General features: G+C 47.3%; 2 protein-coding genes across 12 annotated transcripts in view; one reads left to right on the top strand and one right to left on the bottom strand.

The window, feature by feature from the left end:
* Window positions 1-22,135, top strand: part of LOC128313647 (uncharacterized) — a 61,611-nt gene extending 39,476 nt beyond the window's left edge. Inside the window, exons 1-5 of one of the 8 annotated variants that reach the window (XR_008294626.1) lie at window positions 1,472-4,422; window positions 15,767-15,806; window positions 18,718-19,110; window positions 19,383-19,414; window positions 19,727-22,135. The gene's annotated coding sequence lies outside the window, so the exon portion shown is untranslated. The other 7 variants (XR_008294627.1, XR_008294628.1, XR_008294624.1 and 4 more) reach the window with 7 other exon arrangements.
* Window positions 19,188-23,964, bottom strand: part of LOC128313646 (leucine carboxyl methyltransferase 1-like) — a 29,207-nt gene continuing 24,430 nt past the window's right edge. For all 4 annotated transcript variants that reach the window (XM_053213338.1, XM_053213339.1, XM_053213340.1 and 1 more), the window contains 2 exons: window positions 23,783-23,903; window positions 19,188-20,008 (listed from right to left, as the gene is read on the bottom strand). In XM_053213338.1, the coding sequence (XP_053069313.1) occupies window positions 19,646-20,008; window positions 23,783-23,903 (484 nt within the window). In that variant the 3' untranslated portion in view covers window positions 19,188-19,645. The remainder of the gene's footprint in view (window positions 20,009-23,782; window positions 23,904-23,964) is intronic.

Here is a 23,964-nt window from a genome sequence, read left to right on the forward strand (position 1 = left end):
ACTGCATGCTCAATCGACCCCTTAAATCCGGCATTTCCGGAGCTGACCGTGTTGACCCCAACCTCAGAGGCTCCCAGACTTTCTCTGGAGTTGAAGAGCCTCGCTGTCTAGCCGGTCACTCAGCGTGGAAACATGGTGGCCGTTCTAGGGGATTCCTTCTCCCTCTCCATCCACGCCACGTCACGAAGTCCTGCGTGTTGTATCTTTGTAATAGCTCTCTGTCGCCTCCCCTCCTTATCCGCTGCTTTTGGGCGGGGAGGGGGGGTGGGGGGGGCTCCTTATTCTCACTTGGATCTCCCATTCTCCCTCCGGTCTCTTCATTCTCAACTCCTCAGTTTCCCTGTGCACCAGTGTGTCTTCCCTCCCCAGCCCTCCACGCACCTTCCACACTGTTGCCAGGAAGATCCTTCCAAAGAAAATAATTGTAACACTGCTAGCTTATATGTGTTTGGGTGCTTACCATCTGCCAGGCCTTTTCCCAAGTGCTAGTCTTGTGTTGACTCATTTAATACCAAAATCAGTGCTGTATTATCCCCTTTTACAGGTGAGAAAACAGAGGCCCAGAGAGCTTCAGTTAAGTTGTCCCAGGTCACAGAACCAGCAAGTCTGTCTGCAGAGTCTACACTCTCAGCCACTTAACGTCATAACAACAAAAACCACATTTTGAGCTTTCTAGGAATTAGCTCGTTGCGTGTATCCTCTCTTTTAATCCACTCAGCTCTGGAAGTTGGAAAGTCTTAACGTCTCCACTTTTCGGACGAGGAAACAGGGGCACGGAGACATGAAGTAACCCGCTCATACTTACACGGCTTTTAGGTGGTGGACGGGGCTTTGACCCGCAGCAGATATGCTCTGGGCTGTCAGTCTTAGCCACCTCACCCGCCCACAAGGGGCCAGCACCTTCTGAACTCACACTTTCATGAGTATTTTTCTGTTCTTCTGGGTTGTGGGTGGCAAAGGAGGTATACTTGTGTGAGATGTTCATGCTACTAAGAGTGTGATGAGAAAAGACCAGCGCCTGTTCAAGTGATATCCAGATGGAATGGGACGCTTTGCCCAGTAATGCCATTGAATTTCCTGTGCCAGTTGAACATGCTTCATTCTGTTTTTCCCTCCTGCCTTTGTAGGCGTTGACCGTATAATTTGGGATTTTTCATAAATCCTTAGGAATACAACTACCATAGTAGTATGTTATAGCACAACAGCTTGTCTCCACCAGTAGGTTCCTGAAATTATCCAGGGTAGGAAAATTCTCTTGTGAACTTAAGACATTATGGGAGACATTTTCGTTTCAGGTGACCGGTGAACACGTGTGTGTTTCTTGTCTCTCATTACAGTCCACTGAAATGTTAGGTATTTAAAAAAAAAAAAAATCTGGGAATTAGAAAAGATGATACTAAAAGCCATTCAGAAAAAGTCCCAGATGACTGATTAAGAAGCAGCCCTGGGGCTGTTTTATTTGTTCGCTCCTTGTCCAAGGCAGGACAATAGGATGTAAGAAAATCCTCAGAAAGGCTCCTACATCCATTAAAAAAAAAAAAAAAAAAAAAAAAACAAGCTACTGAGAAAAAGGTACAGAGTTCTTGGCAATTAAAAAATCTGTCACCAGTTCATAAAAAGTCCTAGGACACTAAGCAAAGAAACGGTCTTTGGAAAAGCAGTGAAGCAAGTTTCTGTGTTCTTTCATTTCTCAGGATATAGGACTCCCCCAAATGGACATCGTCGGGAATAGCACTCCTAAAACAGGCCATTTCACAGTCAGAGGAGCGTCCCTCCTCTTCCTGCAAGCGTCCCGTCCTATTAATGTGACTAAGTCACGTTGACGATCACACGAAAAGACTGCTGTCTTTTAGCCTTCCTGGCAGCCCTAAAGATTTTTCTTTTTTTTTTTATCCCAGTGGTTCTTAACCGGAAGCAGTTTTGCCATCCTCCTCGCTATCTGATCTGGCAGTGTCTCCAGATGGTTGTGCTTGTCCCTGCTGGGGAGAGGGGGACATGTTGCCACTGGGTTTTAAGCGTGTAAGGGCCAGGGATGCTGTTAACATTCTACAGTGTTCTGGACAGCCCACAGGAAGGAATTATTTAGACCAAAATGTCAAAAGTGTCAAGGCTGGGAAATAGTTAACTGTAAATTGCCAAGCCGACTTGCAACCAGAACTTTTCCTTAATCTCCCAAGATGTCAGAGACCTAAGAGGTTAAAAGCTGCAAGCTGAAAGTTGGCAGTCTTCTGATAGTTATGCTAAACTATCCTAATACTTTACTAGAAAGTAGATAAATCTCTAACAAACACTTCTTGTGCCTGATGTGCCCGCACAGTGAAGCTCAAGGCGTGACATCAAGAATAACATTTAGCCTGGGGGGAAAAAAAAACATCCGTAGTTGGACTGTTTGGTACATCCTTCTGTCGTCACTGTCAGTCTCTCTGGTTCTCTATCCCAGGGTGCCTGGGTGCAGTCTCACAGCCCTCCTTTGACCGGGACTGCAGACAGCCATGACGAGTCAGTGCTGGCATCATTCCTTCCCTAAGAGCTATCCCCACCCAGACTGGTCCAGTATAGATGGCAGATGCCTAAATTCTTTCCTTCTCCGCCTCCCTCTCCCTCCCCTCCGCACAACCGTGCCGTGGTGAGGTCTTCAGGAGATGAGATCTCTTTAACCTTTGTCTCTTTGATACATGTCATTATTTTAGGGTTGCCTGGCTGGCTCAGTTGGTAGAGCACGCGACTCTTGATCTTGGGGTCGTGAGTTCGAGCCCCACATCGGCTGTAGAGATTACTTACAAAAATGTTACTAGTTTTGTCTTCATCTTTGAAATATTGGCATTTGGTGTGCAATTGCAGGTTGACTGGTTTGTTCGTTTTTTCTTCCTTTAGCACTTTAAAATGCCACTCTATTGTCACTTGGTCCTAGTGTTTCTGATGATGAGTCAGCCGTCGTTCCTGTGTCGCTCCCCTGCACGTTAAGTGCCTCTTTTTTTTTTTTTTTCCTGTCTGCCTTCAAGATTTTCTCTTTCTCTTTCTCAACACTTCAACCTTGATCCTTTTAGGTGTGTTGTTCTCTGTGTTTATCCTGCTTGGAGTTCTTGGAGTTCTGAATAAGTGGATTGGTATTGTTCATTAAATTTGGATACTTCCCAGCCACTGGGTATTCAGTAGTTCTCTGCCCCACTGTTCTTGGATATTGTTCCAATTTTCTTCCTCTCTGTATTTTCATTTGGGTCATTTTTAAAAATTTTTTTTAATGTTTTTATTTATCTTTGAGAGAGACGGAGCGCGAGCGGGGAAGCGGCAGAGAGAGAGACAGAGACAGAGAGAGACAGAGGGAAACACAGAATCCAAAGCGGGCTTCAGGCTCCGAGCTGTCAGCACAGAGCCCGATGCGGGGCTCAAACCCACAAACTGTGAGGTCATGACCTGAGCCAAAGTCAGACGCTTAACTGACTTGAGACACCCGGGTGCCCCTCGTTTGGATAATTTCTTTCAACTTCCAAACCTCTGATGAAACCCCTCATCTACTCATTCACCCGGCCCGCCTTTTTCACTAGATGCTCTAAGGTACTTACTGTAATTAAGTTCCTGCAAAATAATTCCAACATCTTGGCCGTCTTTGGATCTAGTTCCATTGGCTGTGTGTCCTGATAATGCATCGTTTCTATTTTTCTCCTGTGGTGAGTTTTGACGGGATGCTAGCCACGTGTCGACACTGAGAGTGCCACACCTCTTGTGTCAGGCTGTTCGTGCAGGCACTCAGCTCTGCTAGTCTGTTGTTGCAGGAGTCTGGGCTCTGCTGTGGCTCTGGGCGCATTCAGTTCGCCACAGGCTTCCGCTTATTTGAGGGTCGGATGAAAATGTCTCCTTTGGCAGCTCTTGTTTATCTCAGTTGTCCTGCCTTACCCCCAAACTTCGTAGGACTTGTGTGGCTGCCTCAGGAGAGCTAGAACTCTCCTCAGCTCTCGTGCCCTCCCTACGGTAGTGGACCAGTGCCCGATACTCATTTTGAGGTGCAGAGGCCGGCAGGGACCGCTCCTCCTCTCGGTCGTTCCCACTGCTCTTCAGCAGGCTCTGCCTGTCTGAGCCTCGGATGGTCCCAGGGTCGGGGGTGTCGTCAGCTGTCCCTTGCCCTCCTTCCGTGGTGGGCGGCCATGACCTCCTGCTCCCCCTCAGACTCCAGCAGGCCCCACACACCCAAGCCTGAGGGGTTCCAGGGCCCGGGGTTCTCCCACCCCTGTTATCGCCTTGCGTGGGTTCTTCCCACGCTCTCTTTCCCACCTCCGTCCTCACTGCCTTCACATACCCTTCCTCAGCACCCAAGCTTCTAAATCCAGCTCACGGAGTAGGTCTCAAGAGCCATCACCAGTTTCAGAAAACCTTCCTGCTGTCTCAGGTCTGCATCAGATGCCCTCCCATCACTTCTAACCTTTGGTAAGTTATCATCATCTCTGCGTCTAGGTTTCTCATCTCCAGAATGGGTATGGTGATAGCATCGATGGCTTAGTTATCTTGAGGATTCAGTGAGTCCACACGTGCAAAGCACTCGGAACACAGAGGCGAAGAACGGGATCTCGGGAGCAAAACTGCCCAGACTCAGCGCCCTCCCGTGAAACCTGGAGCAGGTCACATCACTTTTCAGTGCCTCCGTTTCCTCCTACCTAACGTGGAGGTAACGATACTTACCCCCTGGATGTTACCGCCAATGTCAAGGGGGTTAACTCTTACGAAGCGCCTGGACCAGTGCCAAGCGCATAGTATGAGCTCAGTAAACGTTAGTTAGCTGTGATGGTGGTGACGACAGCCCTCTCCTCTCGGAGGCCCTGTGCCTCACTCACTGCGCTGGAGCATAATCGCTTACTTTCCTTGACAGCCCTTGCGCCCAGTCAGCGCAGGGGCCGTGACTCTTACTCGCGATGGCTCATGGAAGGGACTCCAACACATATTTGCTCAGTGACTCACTGAGGGAAGAGGTTAGCGGCAAAGTATGCATGACACCCTGTGGGGTCGAGTGCAGCGATGGGCCGTACTGTTCCACTCAGGGACCATTTCATCATTCTGAATATCCTTTGGGGGAAAAGCCTCTTTTTCAGGGTAAAAAAAAAAACCTCGCGTTCTGTTTTGAGTCATCAATAGCGTCCTTCCCTCCATCAAGCCACGGTGTTGGAACACTCTTTTCTTTGACCTTTAAAAAAGGGCAAGTGAAGATTTATGGTGTTGTCCACCCAGAATCTCGCCGTCATCCAGCAAAAGAGCCTCACCCCAGTTTTCCAGGTGAACATTTTTTCCCTTCATTTTCTGCACCATGCTGATCATGGAACTTTCTGGGCTACATCTGCATTGTGTTCTCCTCCTCGACACTTAGAGGATCCACAGTTATTCCAAATTCTCTGCCTTGCATGCCTTGAAAAATATGTAGCATTTATTGTTGTTTATACAGATACGACCGTACATTTGCAAAGCACAGCTTTGAAGGTTTCAGATATTCTCTTTTCTCACAAACATTCTGTTTTGTTGCAATCTCTTAAAAGTTGCATGAGATGGTTGATGCAAACGTAAATAAAGTGAGGTACAGGAATGTCACGAGTTGTATTTTTAGAGCCTAAGGTTAGTTTGTGGTGGAGCTGGGACCAGAATCTGGCGTGAAAACAAATGAGGAGAGAGTCCGCTTTGGTCAGGGACCTTAAAACTGCTCTTCCTGAGGGTCCAAAGGCTTCGGTTCCCATGTCATTTATTCAACGGGTGGCTGCCCCAGTTTCCACACCCGTGAGCTAGGGATAAAAATTGCCCCATAAGGGTACGTGTAAGAGAATAAAATGAAATACTTATGCAAAAGTGCTTTCATAACAGAGAGGAATGTACGAATGCAAGCTTAATCTAGTACTGGAAAGCTGGTTGATTACCTGAGTTATGTCCACGACTTCTAGCTTCTATTCTGATTTATTTCCTGATCAGAGAGACCTCCACATTTTAGGGGTTTTCCTTGAACTTTTTAAAGCGTTTTTCAAGTTGCTGGTTTATAGTCAGTGAGTCAGTCCTACCATTTCTTTTAAAACAGCAGCATGGCATCGGCCCAGATCGGACTGGGAGGGCTTCCTGCCTGTGTTCTTGTTCACTCCCTGAATAACTGCAGAGGCCCTCCAATGCTCTCCTCCCTTTGGCCTGTCCTCCAGTGTCAGAATTTTCATTCTGAAACTCAAATCTGATGCCACTCCAGGACAGAGAAACCATCAATGGCTCCCTGTTGCCCCTTAGTTCCTGGTTCCTGGTTCTTTTCAGCCAGGCCCCCCTCTCCTCTTCTTCTGCGCCCTAGTGTAGGACCCTTGGCGCATTCCCTCTCCCATACTGTTGGGGTCTGCTTAGACTGCTTCCCTGTAAAGCCTTTCCTGGCCACACAATCCATTCTGCTTCTCTGCTCCCAGAAACTCGGAACAAAGTTGGTTCTTTACATTTCTGTCTTTCCTTTTAGCTCCCAAGGGTGGGGACTGCGGCTCATTTCTCTCCTTCTAGCCTCCCCAGTTCTTGACATTAGAGAGGGCTCCACGAATACCGGCTGAATGAATGAAGATCTACACATCTCATAGCAAGGTCATCCTAAGATGGTTTCTGTCCAGAGAGTTCTTTGGCCCTCTGGGAAGGCACACCTGAGAACCACCAGAGCTGGCATTTGTATAGCCTCATTCCCAGCGGCGTCAGGCACAGAGGACTGAGACGTTGATCCTTTGATGAAGGGTTTTTGCTAACTCACCACATACTAGGTCTCTGAGTTTCTGTGCGTTACGTGCCTGTGATTCTCTTTGGGGGCCTCCAGCCCACGCAGTGTGACCACAACCAACTCTTCGTTGTAGTTGAACGGGCTACCCGCTTCTGTTGTGGTTTTATCTTTGTGTGGCCTGCACTCGGCCGTAACTTCTGGGAGAAGCTAGAACGCTTGGTCACTGCAGAAGCCTTCCACAGATAAGACTTAGCTTGGGAGTTATCTGAAGGTGGCGGTCATCTGTCGTACTGCTCCGGACAGCTGACGCTCCGTGAACCCTCACCCGGGACCACATTGATGAGCCGAAGATGAATGGCGTCGCCAAACGATCACTGTGGTGGTGGCGGCATTATTATGACCATCGTTCCCATTTGACTGTGGAAGGCATGGGCACTCATATTTGCAGCGACCAAGCAACAGCACTGGGACTCCCAAGTCAGATCTGTCTGACCCCAGAGCCCTGACTCAGCTCGTACCGCATTCCATCTCCTTCTTTGCCTGCGGTGAACCTTAAGAGTCCGCCAGCCCTCGGGTTCTTATCACTCAGCCTGCAAAGGCAGGAGCGTGAGCTCGGTTGTGAGTCACACACATCAGACCCCGTTCCAGGCAGTACTGACCCAGCAAGGGTGCGGCCGTGGCCCGTTCTATGGGAGCACCTCTGTTTTTGATACTGCCAGCCATTTACTGCTGGACCCTCTTTCTGTCGCGTCCTGGTGATTACCGCGCCACCTGCCAGCTTCGGTCCTCTGACCCTCCTCCCTCGGGGGTTCTCAACCCTCGCCGTACTTTGGAATGGCCGGGGAAGCTTTACAACAGAATGCCCGGCCCTACCCCCAGAGGTTCCATTCGGTCATTCCGGCTTGGGGTCCGGGTATTAATCTTTCTGAAACCACCTTGGGATGTCATAGAATTCGCACATTTTAAGTGCAACACTCGGTGATTTCTTTCTTTCTTTTCCTTTTTTAATGTTTATGTTTATTTTTGAGACAGAGAGACAGACAGACAGACAGACAGCGTGCAAGCAGGGGAGGAACAGAGAGAGAGGAAGACACAGAATCCGAAGCAGGCTCCAGGCTCTGAGCTGTCGGCATGGAGCCTGATGTGGGGCTTGAGCTCACGAACTGCGAGATCATGACCTGAGCCGAACGCAGTCAGACGCTTAACTGACTGAGCCACCCAGGCGCCCCCAAAACTCAGTGATTTCTTAGCAAACCGACAGCATCGTGTGACCGTCACCACAGTCTGATTTTACAAAAGTTCTCTCACCCCGATGAGATCCCTTAGGCCATTTTAGCGTCAGTGCTCAGTTCCACCCCTGCCCTCAGTTAACACTAATCTGCTTCCTGCCTCTGTAGATTTGCTTTTTCTGGCCATTTCATACAAATGGAATCATCTGGGGGTGGCTGGGTGGCTCAGTCAAACTCCAACTTTGGCTCGGGTCACACTCTCATCGTTAGTGAGATCGAGCCCCGCGTCGGGTTCTGTGCTGACAGATCGGAGCCTGGAGCCTGCTTCGGATCCTGTGTCTCCCTCTCTCTCTGCCCCTCCCCTGCTCGTGTTCTGTCTCTCTGTCTCTCAAAAATAAATATTAAAAAAAAAAAATGGAATCACCTGTAGTATTTTTAAAGCCCTCAGGATTATAATGTGTAGCTATGGTTGAGAATCGCTGTTACCTCTTGGATTTTTCTTTTTTTTTTTTTTACTACTGTTGCCTAGATTCACAGTGGCTCAGAGAAATCAATAGGCGCCTACAAGGGCTGCCTTTTAGATAAGCTGTAAGCGTAATGAGCACTTCAGATAAGCCGTAAGCCCAACGGGTCCTGGACTGAGAGCTTAATGATCATTTATAACCCGCTTTTTATGGAAACGTGCTTTTCAAAGTCCAAATGTGCTGACTTAGGGAGAAGCATTTGGAAAAGAGCTTGCACAACCTGTCTTAAGATGCGGCGTGCCTCCCTGCCGGTGGCCACGGCACTGAGTCAGAGCCGAGCCCTGAATTTGTGTGGCCTTGCCTTTGGCACTTCTGCTTTACATTTTTTTGTGTATGGCCTTTCGCCCCCGCCTGACTTCTTGCCCGGCTGTGGCAGTAAACTGAATCCCCCATCCCAGAACCGCCCCCCTCCCCGATAGGATTTAGCTCCACATGCTTTGTCCGCATTGAGATCCTTTACAAAATAGGTCTCACGTATTTCTGCCTGCTTCAGTACATTTTGAAATCTCAAACTCAGCTGCCCGCAGGCCCAAGCAGGTTTACTATCTAAATGACTCCCCTGGGGAGACCACTGCAGGGACTTGGACAGTGTCCCCGGCAGCGAGCTTCCTTCCGACTTTGCCACGAGCAGAAATTGTTGGTGGAGCACATGGTTACAGCAGGGACAGCAAATAGATTCCATTTCGTGTGCCAGAGGGGGAAAAAGGCCAACTGACCAAACAAAAAGCTGTGGGATAAGCTTACGTGCGTAGGAAGACAATAAAACCCAATCCCGTTTATCTGAGAATATAACCTTTCGTCTTATTGACTGGAATTCAAATAATAACATAGAGATTCAGTTAAGAGCCATCAGGGTTTTGTTATCGTTGTTTAAGGTAAAAAGGAAACGGTATTAATCTTAGGAAAGCTATAAACATGAAGGCAATTATGTACGTAGGTATATGTGTTAGGTATATACAAATAGGTATTAGGTATATTTCACCCATCCTATTACCAAAATACTTTGATCATTTTCCCTCTGAAAAATACCTTTTTTCTTTTCAGTGTTATGTGGGGGGGGGGGGGGTCTTCTGTTTTTCTTTTCCCATACTTTCCCTTTAGAAGTCTATAAACCCTCTTTTAAGTCTTTTAAAACTACTTTTGGAATGTGTAACAAATTGTTTCATTTTTATAAAGTGTCATAGAGTTCCTTTACTTTTAAAATCCAGTTAGGTAGACTTCAGATCACTGCCCAGAAATTTAAGAAGACCGCTAATCTAATGAGACAGAACAGGAAAAAGTCACCCAGTAGTTCCCTGGCTCACTGTGAAATCAGACGAGTGTGTCCAGACTGGGCACAGAGGCTCAAGTGGGTTTTGTAAAGGCTTGTACCAGGAGAGGACAGCGTTGCTCAAAATCTGGTTCCCGGCACAATGCATCTGGCCGCTGTCATTTCCCTGCAAATATAAATTTCATTGCAGTCGGTGACCATGTATGTCTTTGCCCTGTAGACCGTATTGAGATGCCTCAATTGATTGGTCATAGTTTATATTCTTTCTCAAACATGCACTTAAATATTTGCAGGTAACCAGCATTTCAAATCAGTTTATTAAAAATTCTCTCCGTGTCTCACTTTTTTTTTTTTTTTTTTTGATACACCCAAGTGATGGTTGAAGTGAAAAACCAACAGAATTATGAACTCTCGTGTGGCTTGGTCAACCAAAGCCATCAACACCAGAATCTTGGGGCAGTGGGAAGGCACTGATGTTTGAAGTTCGTGTTGGCTCTCGGGGCCGTGTGTTTGCCATCCCTGGGGAGAGAGGGACTGAGTGGTAAAAGGTGAGCTTTTGCTCTCGGGCTGAGAGTGGCTCAGAGCTGGTGAAATCCCAAAAAGCTAGCGGCGCCGCTTGCCTTCAGAAGAGCCAGTTGGGAACGCGCAGACATCCCCCTTCAAAGTAAGAAGAATTGGGAGTGATTAGAAAAGATCGAAGCTTCTTGGGAAACCACACTGAACCGGTACACAGATCAGAGGTCAGCAAACTATGCAGTTTTAAATGTTTGGGAAAAAAATCAGGAGAATATTTTGTGACATAGGAAAGTTATGTGAACTCACATTTCAGCGGCCAGAAGTCACGGTTATTGGAACATGGCCAGGTCCATTCGTCTGTATGTTGTCTGTGACAACCTCTGTGTCTCAGCGGCAGAGCGGAGTAGTTGCAGCGGCAATGGTGTGGCCTGCAAGCCCGAAACATTTACGATCTGGCCTTTCCGGAAAAAGTTTGCCGACGCCTGACCCAGGCAGTTGTATTTATTTAGAGCTTGTCCTGACATTGGTGTGTCGGTAAGGATCGGGAAGAGAACAATAGTTACAATATTTCAGTGGGTTTTGGGGAGGGGAGTAGGTGGAGGTGGGTAGGGGGAGGAGAGACATCACTTCTGATTTCCGCCTGTCACCAACGTCCCCAGCATCGGGCTGTGCCTCACATTTGGACTGTATCATCAGAGTCAGCCGTCCCCGTTCATTTTAGCAGCAGCTTCTCAAACATGAGGCGGGACTTCGGAGAAGGCCAGCTACACGCCTCCAGACCGGCTTCACGTACCAGTCCTCAAAGTGACTCCAGAAAGCCTCCTTGCGAGGTTTGCACCACACCCCGTGAGGATCACTGGTGTGCAGCCGGGGTTGGCACCCTGGTTGGTAGGCAGCCAGAGAGTAAATATTTTGAGCTCCACAGGCCGTCTGGTCTCTGTCGCAGTAACGCCACCCTGCCGTTGTGGTGTGAAAGCAGCCGTAGATGATGCAGAAACGTATCAGCCTGGCTGTGCTCCAGTCACACTTGATTTGTGCACACCGAAACTTGAATTTCGTATCATCCTTGCGCATCGTACGTATGTTCCTCTTTGGAGTTTCTTTCCCCCACCCCCAACCATTTTAAAGTAACAACCATTAGCTTGCCGTACAAAAATAGGCAGTGAGCTAGATTAGATCTGTGGGCCATAGTTCGCTGACCCCTGGTAATATGGGTAGTTTACTTGCTGTATTTCTTTCTTTCATTAAAAAAAAAAAAACAAAAAACATTAGCTTGGGAAGGCACTATCATGTTTTAATTTTAGTCGCTGTGGATTTTACTGTGGAAGGCAATTCTACGCACACGTCTGCTTTTCTGCCTACTGCTATTGAATTTTTTTCTTGCTACCTCTGTTGAAATCTACAAAGACCTTTTTTTCAAACCATTCTCTATTGTTGGGACAGCCATTTGCTTTTTCATTAATGCATTCAGTGTGTATTTACGAAGCACCCACAATGGTGTGACAGGCAGGTGGCCATGGCAAGCCGGGTGCTCCGGGGAAGGGGACAGTGATGGCCGAGATAGACTTGGTCTCTGCCCCCGTGGATCTCTCTGGCTCGCAGGGAAGAGGTCAGTCATGCACAGTGCTTGGCAGATCACAGCATGCATTGAAGGTGTGGACTTGAGCATTTATTTCCACGGTCCCATGATACGTGCGTTATGCAGGTGGACGCGGCCCACGTGCAGTAGTCTGTATCCTGGGAAGCAGGGTGGTGTTTCATATCAGTGGCGTTGGGCATTTGAGTGTACCGATGGCAGAAACTTCTCCAGAAATCAGTCCACAATTAGAGTTGGAAATTGTCACTCCAGTTGGAGGTTTTCCTTTGACCCTGTGCCCTAGTGTAAGCCTCTGTGTCTTTCCGGGTAAGTTGAACTGCTTCAGGTTGGGGGCGTTTCCGTTTTCTTCTGGCCCAGTAAGCGTGAGACTCTCGTTAGGCACGACTGAAAGGCGGCCATTACCACAACCAGTCAAGGGAACCGGGGAGGACATCGAGGCCTGCACAGCCCTGCCGCTTGTAGGTTTTGGGGATTACAAGGGAAAAAGTTAATGCTTTACCAAAAAGTAATACATTTAAAAATCCTGCCCTATGTAAGTAAGCCTTGTTGGAGCGACTAGTGAGATTGCACAGTGGCTTGCATAGGAAAAAACAAACCCCAGAGTAAAATGGTGAGCTGGAAGTGCTTTCCTGCTTTGTATCGTTTTCCCAGTTACAGACAGGAAACATTCAAGTGTGTTTTCAAGCACAGAACATTGGACACAAAGAAGGCTCTGACGAAGCAGAAAAAGACCCGTATACAAAAAGTTTAGGTCTGTGGAGCAAAATGTCTGATTGAAAACAATCTGATTTAGCAAGTGTTTTTTTTTTTTAATCGTTGGCTTGCGCTATCTCTAGGTGCCTTGATAAGCTTAACATATTGCTCTCCCTGTTTGCTTTATTCATGAATTTTTTAAATCTGATCAAAAATCACATCTCAGGGGCGCCGGGGTGGCTCAGTCGGTTGAGTGTCCAATTCTTGATTTTGGCTCAGGTCATGATCTCGCGGTTCAGATTGTGAGATTGAGCCCTGCATCAGATTCTGGGCACTGATCTCGAGGAGCCTGCTTGGGATTCTCCCTCTCTCTCTGCCCCTTCCCTAGTCACACTCTCCCTGTCTCTCTCAAAATAAATAAGTAAACTTAAAAAAAAATCACATCTCAGTAAAAACCAAGTTTCTGTGGCTAATATACTCTTTGAATGGGCACCGTGGCCAGTATTCTGAGTAATTGCTAGACTTTCCCTGGGTAAAAATTCTACTGGCAAATTCTCTGGTAACACTCCCAAACAGTTCAGCATAGAAAGGGCTGAGCCTTGGACCAGACACAGTGATGAGAAAGATCGAGTCATTTGGAGCACATATTGGGGGAGTTAGGGACCATGGTGGTTCCCTAAAATTAAGGTGGGAATAGCATAGACCAATGGGGGTATCTTAGTGTGAAGGAGCCACCCCAATTTGTATGTTACATTCCAGACTCATGATTCGTCACAAAAAGTAATCTTACCAGATAGCCTGTGTTCATGGTTTAGACGATTTAATATTATTAAGACCTCCATACTACCCAAAGCTGTCTACAGATTCAGTACAGTTCCCATCAAAATTCTAATGGCATTCTTCACAGAAAAAAGAAAAACAATTGTAAAATCCACATGGAACCACAAACGACTGAAACAGCAAAAGCAATCCTGAGCTAGAAGAACAAGGCTGGAGGCGTCACACTTCCCGATTTCAAACTCCTTGATCCTGGAACAACGTGGGTTTGAATTGCATGAGTCCACGTATATGCAGATTTTTTTTTTGCAGTACAGTACTGTAGATGTATTTTCTCTTCCATACAATTTGCTTAATAACATTTTCTTTCCAGGGGTGCCTGGCTGGCTCAGTCGGTTAAGCGTCCAACTTCCACTCAGGTCATGGTCTCGCAGTTCGTGAGTTCGAGCCCTGCATTGGGCTCTGTGCTAACAGCTCAGAGTCTGAAGCCTCTCTGTCCCTCACCTGCACACACACACACACACACACACACACACACACACACACTCACACTCTCTCTCTCTCTCAAAAGTAAATAAACATTAAAAAATGTTAAAAAGTAATTACATTTTCTAACTTTCTTTATTGTAAGAATACATTAAACAATGCACATAACATATAATACATATTAACCAACTATTTATGTTCTCAGTGATGTTTCTGGTCAACAGTAGCTACTAGTAGTTAAATTTTCAGGGAGTTAAAAGTTACGTGCCAATTGTTCACTGCACAGGGTCAACACCCCTAACTCCTATGTTGGTCAAGGGTCGGCTGTATATTACAAAGCAGTAGTCATCAAAATAGGATGGTATTGGCGTAAAAAAGATACATAAATGGAACAGACTAGAAAGCCCAGAAATAAATCTGATTAAGAAGAGATATTGGATCTCTTTCTAAAATTAATTTTATCAATGTAATATGTGGCTGAGTGTCCATAAAGGTAGGAAACATAGTGTCAACTTATTTTCAAGCTGTATGTTAACATTTTCGTATAATATGTTCCACATAGATTTCAGTCTCCAGATACCTTTTTAGGTAAAGTACCTCTAAATTGAAAGCAAAGGGTCTAGTTGGTAAAATGAAAAAAAGGATAATAAATACATTGATTTGCTTTGTAATCAAATGACTTGATTACAGGGCTGTCAAATGACTCGACTTAAATCACTGTTTGAACCAGAAGTCCCACTGTGGCACCTCGATTGCCATCATTCTGGGTATTACGTACAGCAGCAGTGCTGCCCCTTTGGACTGCAGAGGAGTCCTCGGAAAGTAGCGTGATCTGGCAACTGAGGCTCGAGCAACTCAGGATGTTCCTCTGCCGATTGATGGCCGCCAGGTCGGCTTTCTGGAAAGGTCTACATAGTTAATGATAATTGGAAAGCATGAGTGGGAGAAAGCTGTGAAAGTACTTTGTTTCTTTTTAAAGTAAAGATGAGATGCCTGAAGGAAGGAGTACTCAGTTGTTACTATTTGTGTGTGTATCATTGAATCACGTTCCTGGATTTGTGACAAACTTGTTTCAGTAAGGCTGTCAAGCTCAGAAATGATCATTTTAGGAACTGAAGGTTCAGCTTCTCTACAGCGGTCGGTCGGTCGGTCTGTATTTATTTATTTATTTATTTATTTATTTATTTATTTATTTATTTATTTATTTATTTATTTAATTTATTTTAAGTAGGCTCCATGCCCAATGTGGGGCTCAAACTCATGACCCCCAGATCTAGAGTTGCACATTCTACCGACTGAGCCAGCGAGGCGCCTCTAGAGCAGTCTTTTCTCCAAGGGTGGCCTGTGGGTCTCGGCCATGGAATTCTGGGAGGAAAGGGCCTCTTAAAGAAGCAGGATCGTGTTCCAGACCTGCTTTTGAACAGAGGTGAGGCCTGGAAACTGGCATTTTAAATCCGCACACTCCCCACCCTCAGTGATTCTATACACGCCCAGGTCTGGGAGCCACTGGTCTTGAGGCTTTGTTCTTGTCTGGGGTTGCTATTCTTTGCAGACTTTTGTTTGCTGGTTTTTTTCTTTGGTTTTGCTCAAGGAGCCCTCTGATGTCAACATTGGTGGAATTTCTCCCCACGTTATCATTCATTTCTGCCTGTTTTGTTTATTTTTTATTTTTTTATTTTAGAGAGAGCATGCATACACAAGCGGGGAACGGGGGGAGACAGGGGCCGAGGGAGACAGAGAGAACCCCAAGCAGGCGCCACCCTCCACACAGAGCCCGATGTGGGGTTTGATCCCACGACCCTGGATCATGACCTGAGCTGAGGTCAAGAGTTGAACGCTCGACCGACCGAGCCACCCAGGCGTCCGTCCCTAGCTGTTTTGTTTTAAACTCTGGGATAATAATTGTTACATTTCACGAGTTCCTTTGCATTTCTGGATTTCTGACTCTGAGCTTTTCATTTTTTCCCACAGAGCTGAGAAAACAGAAGTCCTCAGTGAAGATCTGTTACAGGTAACAAAATAAAATCTTCTTAAAGTGCTTTGCTTAAAGAGGAAAACAAAACAAAGCCTCATCGGCGAGAACTGAAGCAGATCTGTGTACGAACGTCTGTATGTATGATCTGAGACATGATGAGACTGATCGGCATGGTCCCGAGCAGGAAAGAAAAGCAGTTGAGTTGCACGGTGATAAAAAGGGGATCTGGAACTTCGGTGTCATGTTGTGAAGTTCAAATGGGGCTGTCCTGCTTTCAAGTGCCAGGTGTCGGGGTGGGGTGGGGGAGGCGCTGGCTGGCCTGGCCGGTCCACTGGCACTGCAGCCTGGTCACGGGTCCCGGGCAGGCTGCGGGCCTGTCGCTCGCTGCTATGACGGTGTCCTTGATGGGACAGGCCCTGCCAGCAACAGCCTAGAGTTTCCGCTTCTTGCCTCTCATGCTATCATCCTCCACTTCTGGGCTGAGTTGGCTCCTGACGGACATAGAGTGTCAGTGACGGTGACCAGACCTGTCAGAACCACCCTGAGGCCCTGAGGTGGCCTGTTGCCAGCCTGGACTTTTCTGCCCTGCAGGAGGGATATTTCCTGCAGGGACCTCGGCCGGGGCCACTGCACTTCGTCTCTCACAGTCTTCCCTAACTTTGGGGCTGGGGGTTTCTTCCAGAAGGCCTGGGACCCTTTGTACACATCCCTTCACTCGGCCTCAACCCCGTTCCGTCTCCGCCCACCTCACAGCACGCCGGGAAAGACAGAACCCTTCTGCACTGAGGTTTCTCTTAAGCCTCCTTGCTTGTGTCCTTGCTTCTCATTCCATGACCTTCGGCAGGTCTTTTCACCTGAGCCCCTGAAGACCAGCAGTCTGCTCCCGGGTGATTTTCTGTCTCTTCCCACAGAGAGGAGCTGGCATAGCTTAGAAAAATGATGCCATGCCAGCCCATGTCAGAACATCCTTCTAAATTATGACAGCCACCTGCAGGTAGAAGATTCTAAGAGCACGTTTTTTGTTGTTGTTGTTGTTTTTAAGGACCGGAAGTTTTTATTAAGAGTAGGAGGGTTTTTTTTTTAAGAATTATTAGATAATCATATTCTTCTTTTTTTATTTTTCTTTTTAATGTTTATTTTATTTTTGAGAGAGAGAGAGAGAGAGAGAGAGAGGGAGAGAGAGAATGTGAGCAGGGGAGGGGCAGAGAGAGAGGGAGACACAGAATCTGAAGCAGGCTCCAGGCTCTGAGCTGCCAGCACACAGCCCAATATGGGGCTTGAACTCCTGAACCGTGAATTCATGAGCTGAGCCAAAACTGGACACTTAACCAACTGAGCCACCCAGGAGCCCTGACAATCTTATTCTTAGTAATATTTGCTCATTGGCTTTTATCGTATATTTCAGCTTCCCTTTCAGACTTTCAGAAATGTTGCTTGGGCTCGATAACCTTTAACTAGACGAGGTTTCACATCAGTGTTCTCTCTCCCACATCCCACATTAGTAATAAATATGCACAACCTCCTTGAACCCTTGAAGCCCCAGGCCTTGCAGGCAGTTTGAGGACTGCAGAATTCCCACAGGAGGCAGGTGGCAACTGTCTGCTCCTGTCCCTTTCTTAGAACATCCACGGGGGCCTCAAGAGTTTGCCAGTTTCAAGGAACGCCTTGTTTCATCATGCAGATGCTTACCCCCCCCCATTCCCCCCTCAGTCAGCACAGAGCCTGACGCAGGGCTCAAACTCACAGACCGCAAGATCGTGACCTGAGCCGAAGTCAGATGCTTAACTGACAGAGCCACCCAGGCGCCCTCCTTTTTTTTTTTTGTTTTGTTTTTTAAGTAGGCCCTACACCCAATGTGGGGCTTGAACTCAGGACCCTGAGATCCAGAGTCAGTTGCATGCTCTACCGACTGAGCCAGCCAGGTGCCCCCCCCCACCCCGCATTTAAAACGTACACCGTTTCACTCAGCAGTTCTGCCTTTAAGAGTTTACCCTGTATGTACAAAGGTGTACGTTCCAGAATATTGACTGCAGCCTCACAGCTGCATCATAGCTGTAACCGAGGAGAGCTGGGTTCAAGAGGTTATGGCACACTCACACAACTGGAGGATATGCAGCTATCTGAAAGAATGCGATGGGTCTGTGTGCACCGACCTGGAACAGTCTCTAAGGCTTACCGTGGAATTCGAAAAGCAAACTGTAGAGTAAATAACGTGCAGAGTGCGCTACTATCTACGTAAAGAGCAAGTGGGGGACATACGTGCTTCCACATGCATAGCTCACTTCTGGAAGACACAGGCAAGGGCACTTGTCTCTTGAGAGAAGGTGGTAGACTCGTGGTGAGGGGAGCAGGATGGAAGGGTTGGTCTTTGTACTCCACACTGTCGTCTTCTGTTTTGTTTTATCACGTGCTTGTATGATTTTTTTCAAAAGAGCATTTAAATAGAAGCTTTAAAATATATACACAAAGAGGCGCCTGGGTGGCTCGGTCGGTTAAGCGTCCGTCCGGCTCTTGATTTTGGCTCAGGTCACGACCTCACAGTTCATGGGTTCAAGGCCCTCACCTCGGACTCTGCACTGACATCATAGACCCGGCTTGGGATTCTCTCTCTCCCTCTCTCGCTGCCCCTTCCCCACTCGCGCTCTCTCTCTTAAAATAAAAATAAGTTCACAGAAAAAATCTGTAAAACACAGGGATTGTGCAGAATTGCCACCGCACAGGGTGCTCTGAGAGTGCGACAGTTGTGACTGCTCGTTTTGACCAAAATAACCTGCTTTGCCACAAACCCTATCTCCGTTAGTGGCTAATGAGTTCCTCTCAAGGTGCTATGGTTTAGCCTGTGTTAGCAGATTAACATGGTTCAAATATATCTAGTGAGGGTTGGAGGTTTGAGGTTTGTTTTGTGTTTGTGTTTACATTAAAGACAGTTATGCCTTTAATCAATCAGAATTGTTCGCCGTGAAACTAACTCTCGCCAGTCCGCACCTGCTCGCTTCAGCTTGAGGCCGTCTGCTGTACGCTTCCATCACGTCGACGGCTGATGCTGCTTCCCACCCATTCGACAGGAGCCGTTCTTTCTAGAATGTGCAGCGGAGAGAAAAGGCAAGGTACGAGGCACTGTTGCACAAATCCAAGGCACTCTTGGAGCACATGAGAACTTGTCTCAGAGGACTCCTTTTTCAAAAGCCCGTCCCAGCCCCCATCTTTCTTCTTTTTCTTTTACAATTTTCTACACCGAACATGCATTGTTATCATGGGAGAGAAGTCACTAATGTACATTTAAAGAGAAATAAAGGAAGGAACTCCTCCGTGAGCAAGAGTGTTTGAATGCGTTCGAGGGGTAAGGTGACATATCTCACCTATTTAATAGGGGCAGGGGTGGGTGGTGTCTCTTCAGCAAAAAAAAAAGAAAAAACCAAACAAACTAAAAAACAATAAATAAAAGAGACTTAAAGTCTCTATTACACATTCTAAGAAATGTAAGGGACGTGTCAAGTACAAAGTTTGGACCGTGTTTGGATCCTGTTTCAAACACACCACCTATAGAATTTTTTTCTGTTGTTTTTTTTTTTTTAAACAACTGGGGAAATCCAAACACGGACTGTGGAGTAGGTGCTATGGAGGAGTTTCGGCTGATGTGTGAGGTACAGTAAGGATGTTACCATTATCCCGGGGTGGGGGAAGAAAATGCTTACTGGTAGGAGATTCACATGGAAGTATTTATGGGGGTAATGCTATACTCTCTGGATGTGCCTTAAAATATTCCAGTGACAACACCGACGAAAAATGGGGATAAATAAAACAATATTGAAAAATGTGAATCACCAAAGTTGGCTGACGGGACATGGGTTTTCGTCCTACCGTTCCCTCTACTTTCATGTTGTTTGAAAATATGCATACTGAAAAACTGGAATAATAGGATATGGGAAATGTGAATGTGTATTTTCCAAACCAAGATGGCGGCCCAGGTCTTGGACTTCTTTAGTGTGACGAACCAGTGGGCCACGTGGAACCCCAGCTGCCTGTTCAGGTGGGCACTCGACAGGGCTTCTCACATTCTCTGATCTGAGAAGGGAGTGTGCCCTTCCCTGGCGGGTTAAGGGTACCAAAGGATGTCCCCGCCCTGCTCTCCGACCTGTGACTCTTAACGGCTTGCGGGTCTCCACTCCCGCCAGGTCACACTGTCGCCTCCGCAGGTTTTCGATCGCGATCTGTCCGAACCGGTCGTCCATGTTCACCTGGGAAGGGAAAGAGGAGGCTGGGCAATGCCAGAAGGGCTTCTCGAATACGCAAAATCAGACAGCAGTATTCTGTTTCTGAGCCGTCAAGGCTGATGTTTGCTAATACCCAGTGCAGTCAACGGAGTCGGGTGCAGGCACGGCACGCAGGGCCGACGAGAGCGTCGTCTGCTGCCGCCCCCTGCGGGGCAACCGGGCGGTGTGCGCTCGGCTTGGGAGCCGGTCAGACCACTGAGCGGCTGCTCCACAGGTAGACTCCCACGTGCACGCCAGGTGCAAGAGGGTTTACTCCGCAGCATGATGTGTAACGGGCCCTATGACGGAAAGGACTCACATGCCCATCCGCTGGGGTTAAAGCAGCTGTGGCATGGTCGTTTAGTGAAATATTGCATCGCCATGAAAACAGCAAGAGGACATCCGAGTAGATGTAGGTACAGATGGAAACACACATACAGACACAGATACAGATGTGGAATGATTGTCAGATAACAGACTCTCGAAAAGTACAGTACAGAGGGATGTGCATAACATGCTCCTGTCTGCCCTTAAGAAAAAAAATCTCTAGCTACGTTTACATATGCACAAAATAATTCTGGAATCTGGCAGTGTTGCTTCCCAGGTTGGAGGACTCACTAAGGTCTGGGGTAGAAGAGACACTTACCTTTCCCTGCATACCCTTTTGTACTATTTGATTGTTTTTTGAAGTTTTGCATGTGGTGTTACTTATCTAATGAGAAACCACTTAAAACCCCCTTCTTACAATGCTTATTCGTTTTTGAGAGAGACAGAGCATGAACGAGGGGAGGGGCAGGGAGAGAGGGAACCGCAGAATCCGAAGCAGGCTCCAGGCTCCGAGCTGTGAGCCCAGAGCTCGACGTGGGGCTCGAACTCATGAGCCGTGAGATATGACCTGAGCCAAAACCAGATGCTTAGCTGCCTGAGCCACCCATGTGCCCCCCATTTACCACTTCAAAAAAACCATTAATGTATCTATATGCACAAATGTCACAAAACGTACATAATACACTGCGCAGTATTATTACTTTGTCCCAAAACGTCAACAGTTTACTATACGAAATGATTCCCAGAGCTCCTGTGACGACGGTGGCAGGCAAGAAGCAGCATCACTCTCTCTCGGTGGACGTGTGAGGCTTACGTGGCACGGATGGTCACACTGGGTGCCTGTGAGCACGTGCTCCGTCGTCTTCCTGCCTGGGTCTGAATCCTGGCCTGAAACTTACCAGCCGTGAGGCCGTGCGGCCGTGGGCAGCAAGCTGTCCAATCCCTCTGTGCTTCGGTCCCCTCACCGGCCACACCCGCCACACCCCGGTTACTGTGACAAGTCGGTTAATACAGGTCACACTCATGGAAGGTGCCTGCTATATATATAGCAAGCAACTTCTACAAGTTCGCCACCCTTATTATATCAGTACTGAAATCTGCATCACTCAGGGCGCCTCGGTCGGTAAGCGACCGACTCTTGATTTTTGGCTCAGGTCATGATCTCACAGTTTGTGGGTTTGAGCCCCGCACTGGGCTCTGTGCTGACAGCATGGAACCTGCTTGGGATTCTGTCTGTCTCTCTACCTCTCCCCTGCTCGCTCTCTCTCTAAAAAATAAATAAATATTTAAAAAAATTTTTTTTTCATCATTCATGTGGTTTTTGTCATTTTAAAATACTGATTAGGAAATCACGGAAGGCATGTGAGCAATTAGTACACCTGAGGAGGCTGATGGTTTGCATTTGTTAGGAAATTGCTGAATTAAGTTAAAACGGACACATCCCCAGGCTTGCTCCCAAGTGACTGGGTCCGTGGTCAAGATTCACTTCATCCACCATTGCTATATGATGTTGAATAAGAGAATGCACCAATGAAACAAGGTGAACAGAGCAGGGTGAACACCCACAACGTGTGAAAACAAAGCAGAATTCAGGGGCACCTACGTGGCTCAGTCGGTTAAGTGGCCGACTTCGGCTCAGGTCATGATCTCACAGTTCGTGAGTTTGAGCCCCGCGTCGGGCTCTGTGCTGACGGTTCAGAGCCTGGAGCCTGTTTCAGATCCTGTGTCTCTCTCTCCCTCTATCCCTGCCCTGCTCATGCCCTCTCTCTCTCTCTCTCTCAAAAATAAACAAACGCCAAAAAAAAAAAAAGATAAATTTAAAAAAGAAAGCAAGCAGAATTCATTTTCCCCAGTCCTGGTATTCTGCAAGCAAAGACAGATTCCCAGGACTTACAGAAGCCAGATGAGGCCAGCTACCATTATGTCCACTCACCAGGACTGAAGACTGAGTCTGAGGAATGCCCCCAGTTACACAGAGGGAAGGAAGAAAACTCAACCAAGAACCACCGCTACAGGAATGTGGCCTGGAGCATGAAGGGGTGAGAAAGTCAACCAAGGTCTAGCCTTAGATCTGTCCATAATTATGTGACACGGGGCAAAGCCTTTACTGCTCTCATCCGTAATGGAATTTAAAAATAAAATGAGATGAAAAGAATAAAATCAATAAACTTAAAATGAAATTAGCCACCATGTATTCAGTCACGTGCCCCCCGCTACACATCATCTCATGAACTCTCGTAATAGTCCAGAGAAGTTATCCCTTTATAAATAAAGCCCTGGCGGGGGCACCGGGGTGGTTCAGTTACTTGAGCGTCCATCCAACCCTTATTTCGGCTCAAGTCATGATCTCACAGTTCGTGGGATCAAGCCCCGTGTCAGGCTCCAGGCTGCCAGCACAGAGCCTGCTTGGGATTCTCTCCACCCACCCCCACCCCCACCCCGCTCCTTCCCTGCTCATGCTCCCTCTCAAAATAAGTAGAGAACTTTAAAAACAAATCGAAAACAAAAACAAGGACCTGGGGCTCAGGAAGATCCAAATAACAGCTAATAACCTGCTCAGCAGCCGGGCAATCCTGAAAACGCTCCTGTACAAATTAACTCGCTTACTCCTCACTACACCCTATTAACGTCGGGACTGTTATTATTCTCATTTTCCTGATAAAGAGACGGCACGGAGAGGTTATGAAACTTGTCCAGGTCACACAGCTAGGCAATCTACCTCCAGAGCATGGACTCCCAACCACCCTACAATTCTGCCTAAGGGCACCCGGCCAATCATAAGAGCCAGGGCCAGGACTCGGACCCACGCTGAATAATTCCAAAGCTCTAAAACAGAACACTTCCCACCACATCAGAAGAGAAAAACAGGCAACCAGCGGGCCAAACTCGGGGATCTTACAAATTAGGAATTTTACGTTAAAATTCTACACTGTAGCTTCTCCTGAAAAATTGGGGGTTCTCAACTCGAGGCTCCCATGTCCACATGGGAACGAGGTGGCACTGAGCAGGGGTGAACTGTGGTTCACCAGCGTCCCCAGCACTCCTGTCTGCCTTACACCTGGCCAACTCCCTCCACTGCGTCACCTGCCTGCCTCGGAAGGAATCAGGGTTCGCTACCCTGACACCCATATGTTAGCCAAAATTCCTTCCATCGCGGTCTATGACTCTATAATTAATACAACGGTAAAATGTGAACTTTACAAAGTTTTTGTAAAGGCCAAGAGAGAAGTTCCAAAAACCCTGGCTGTGAGTTTGCAGGAAGTTAAGAAATCAGGAACGCTGGGAATTGCTAGAATCGATTAAAAAGGAGATATGTGTGTGGCCAGAGGCGGAAGGAAAAGAGTGAGTGGAAATTTATACTGAAGTTGCTCAGAGAGGGTTAGCCAGCACGCGAACGCATACAGCACGCAAAGGTCTTGAGCTTCCTTTTACCTGTTCGTAGTTTATGAACATAGCTGTCTCAAAACTGTTAGCTGCCCACTTGAGAAGGTTGGCCGACTGCTCCGGAGTCATATAAACCAGCACGCGTTCCGTTATCAGCAGTGTTGGCAATCTTCAGAGAAGAAAAAAGGCACATAAGTATGTATTCATCAAATCGGGACTCTAACGGCAGC

This window comes from Acinonyx jubatus, chromosome E3 (genome assembly GCF_027475565.1).
Source record: "Acinonyx jubatus isolate Ajub_Pintada_27869175 chromosome E3, VMU_Ajub_asm_v1.0, whole genome shotgun sequence".
Classification (NCBI taxonomy): domain Eukaryota; kingdom Metazoa; phylum Chordata; class Mammalia; order Carnivora; family Felidae; genus Acinonyx; species Acinonyx jubatus.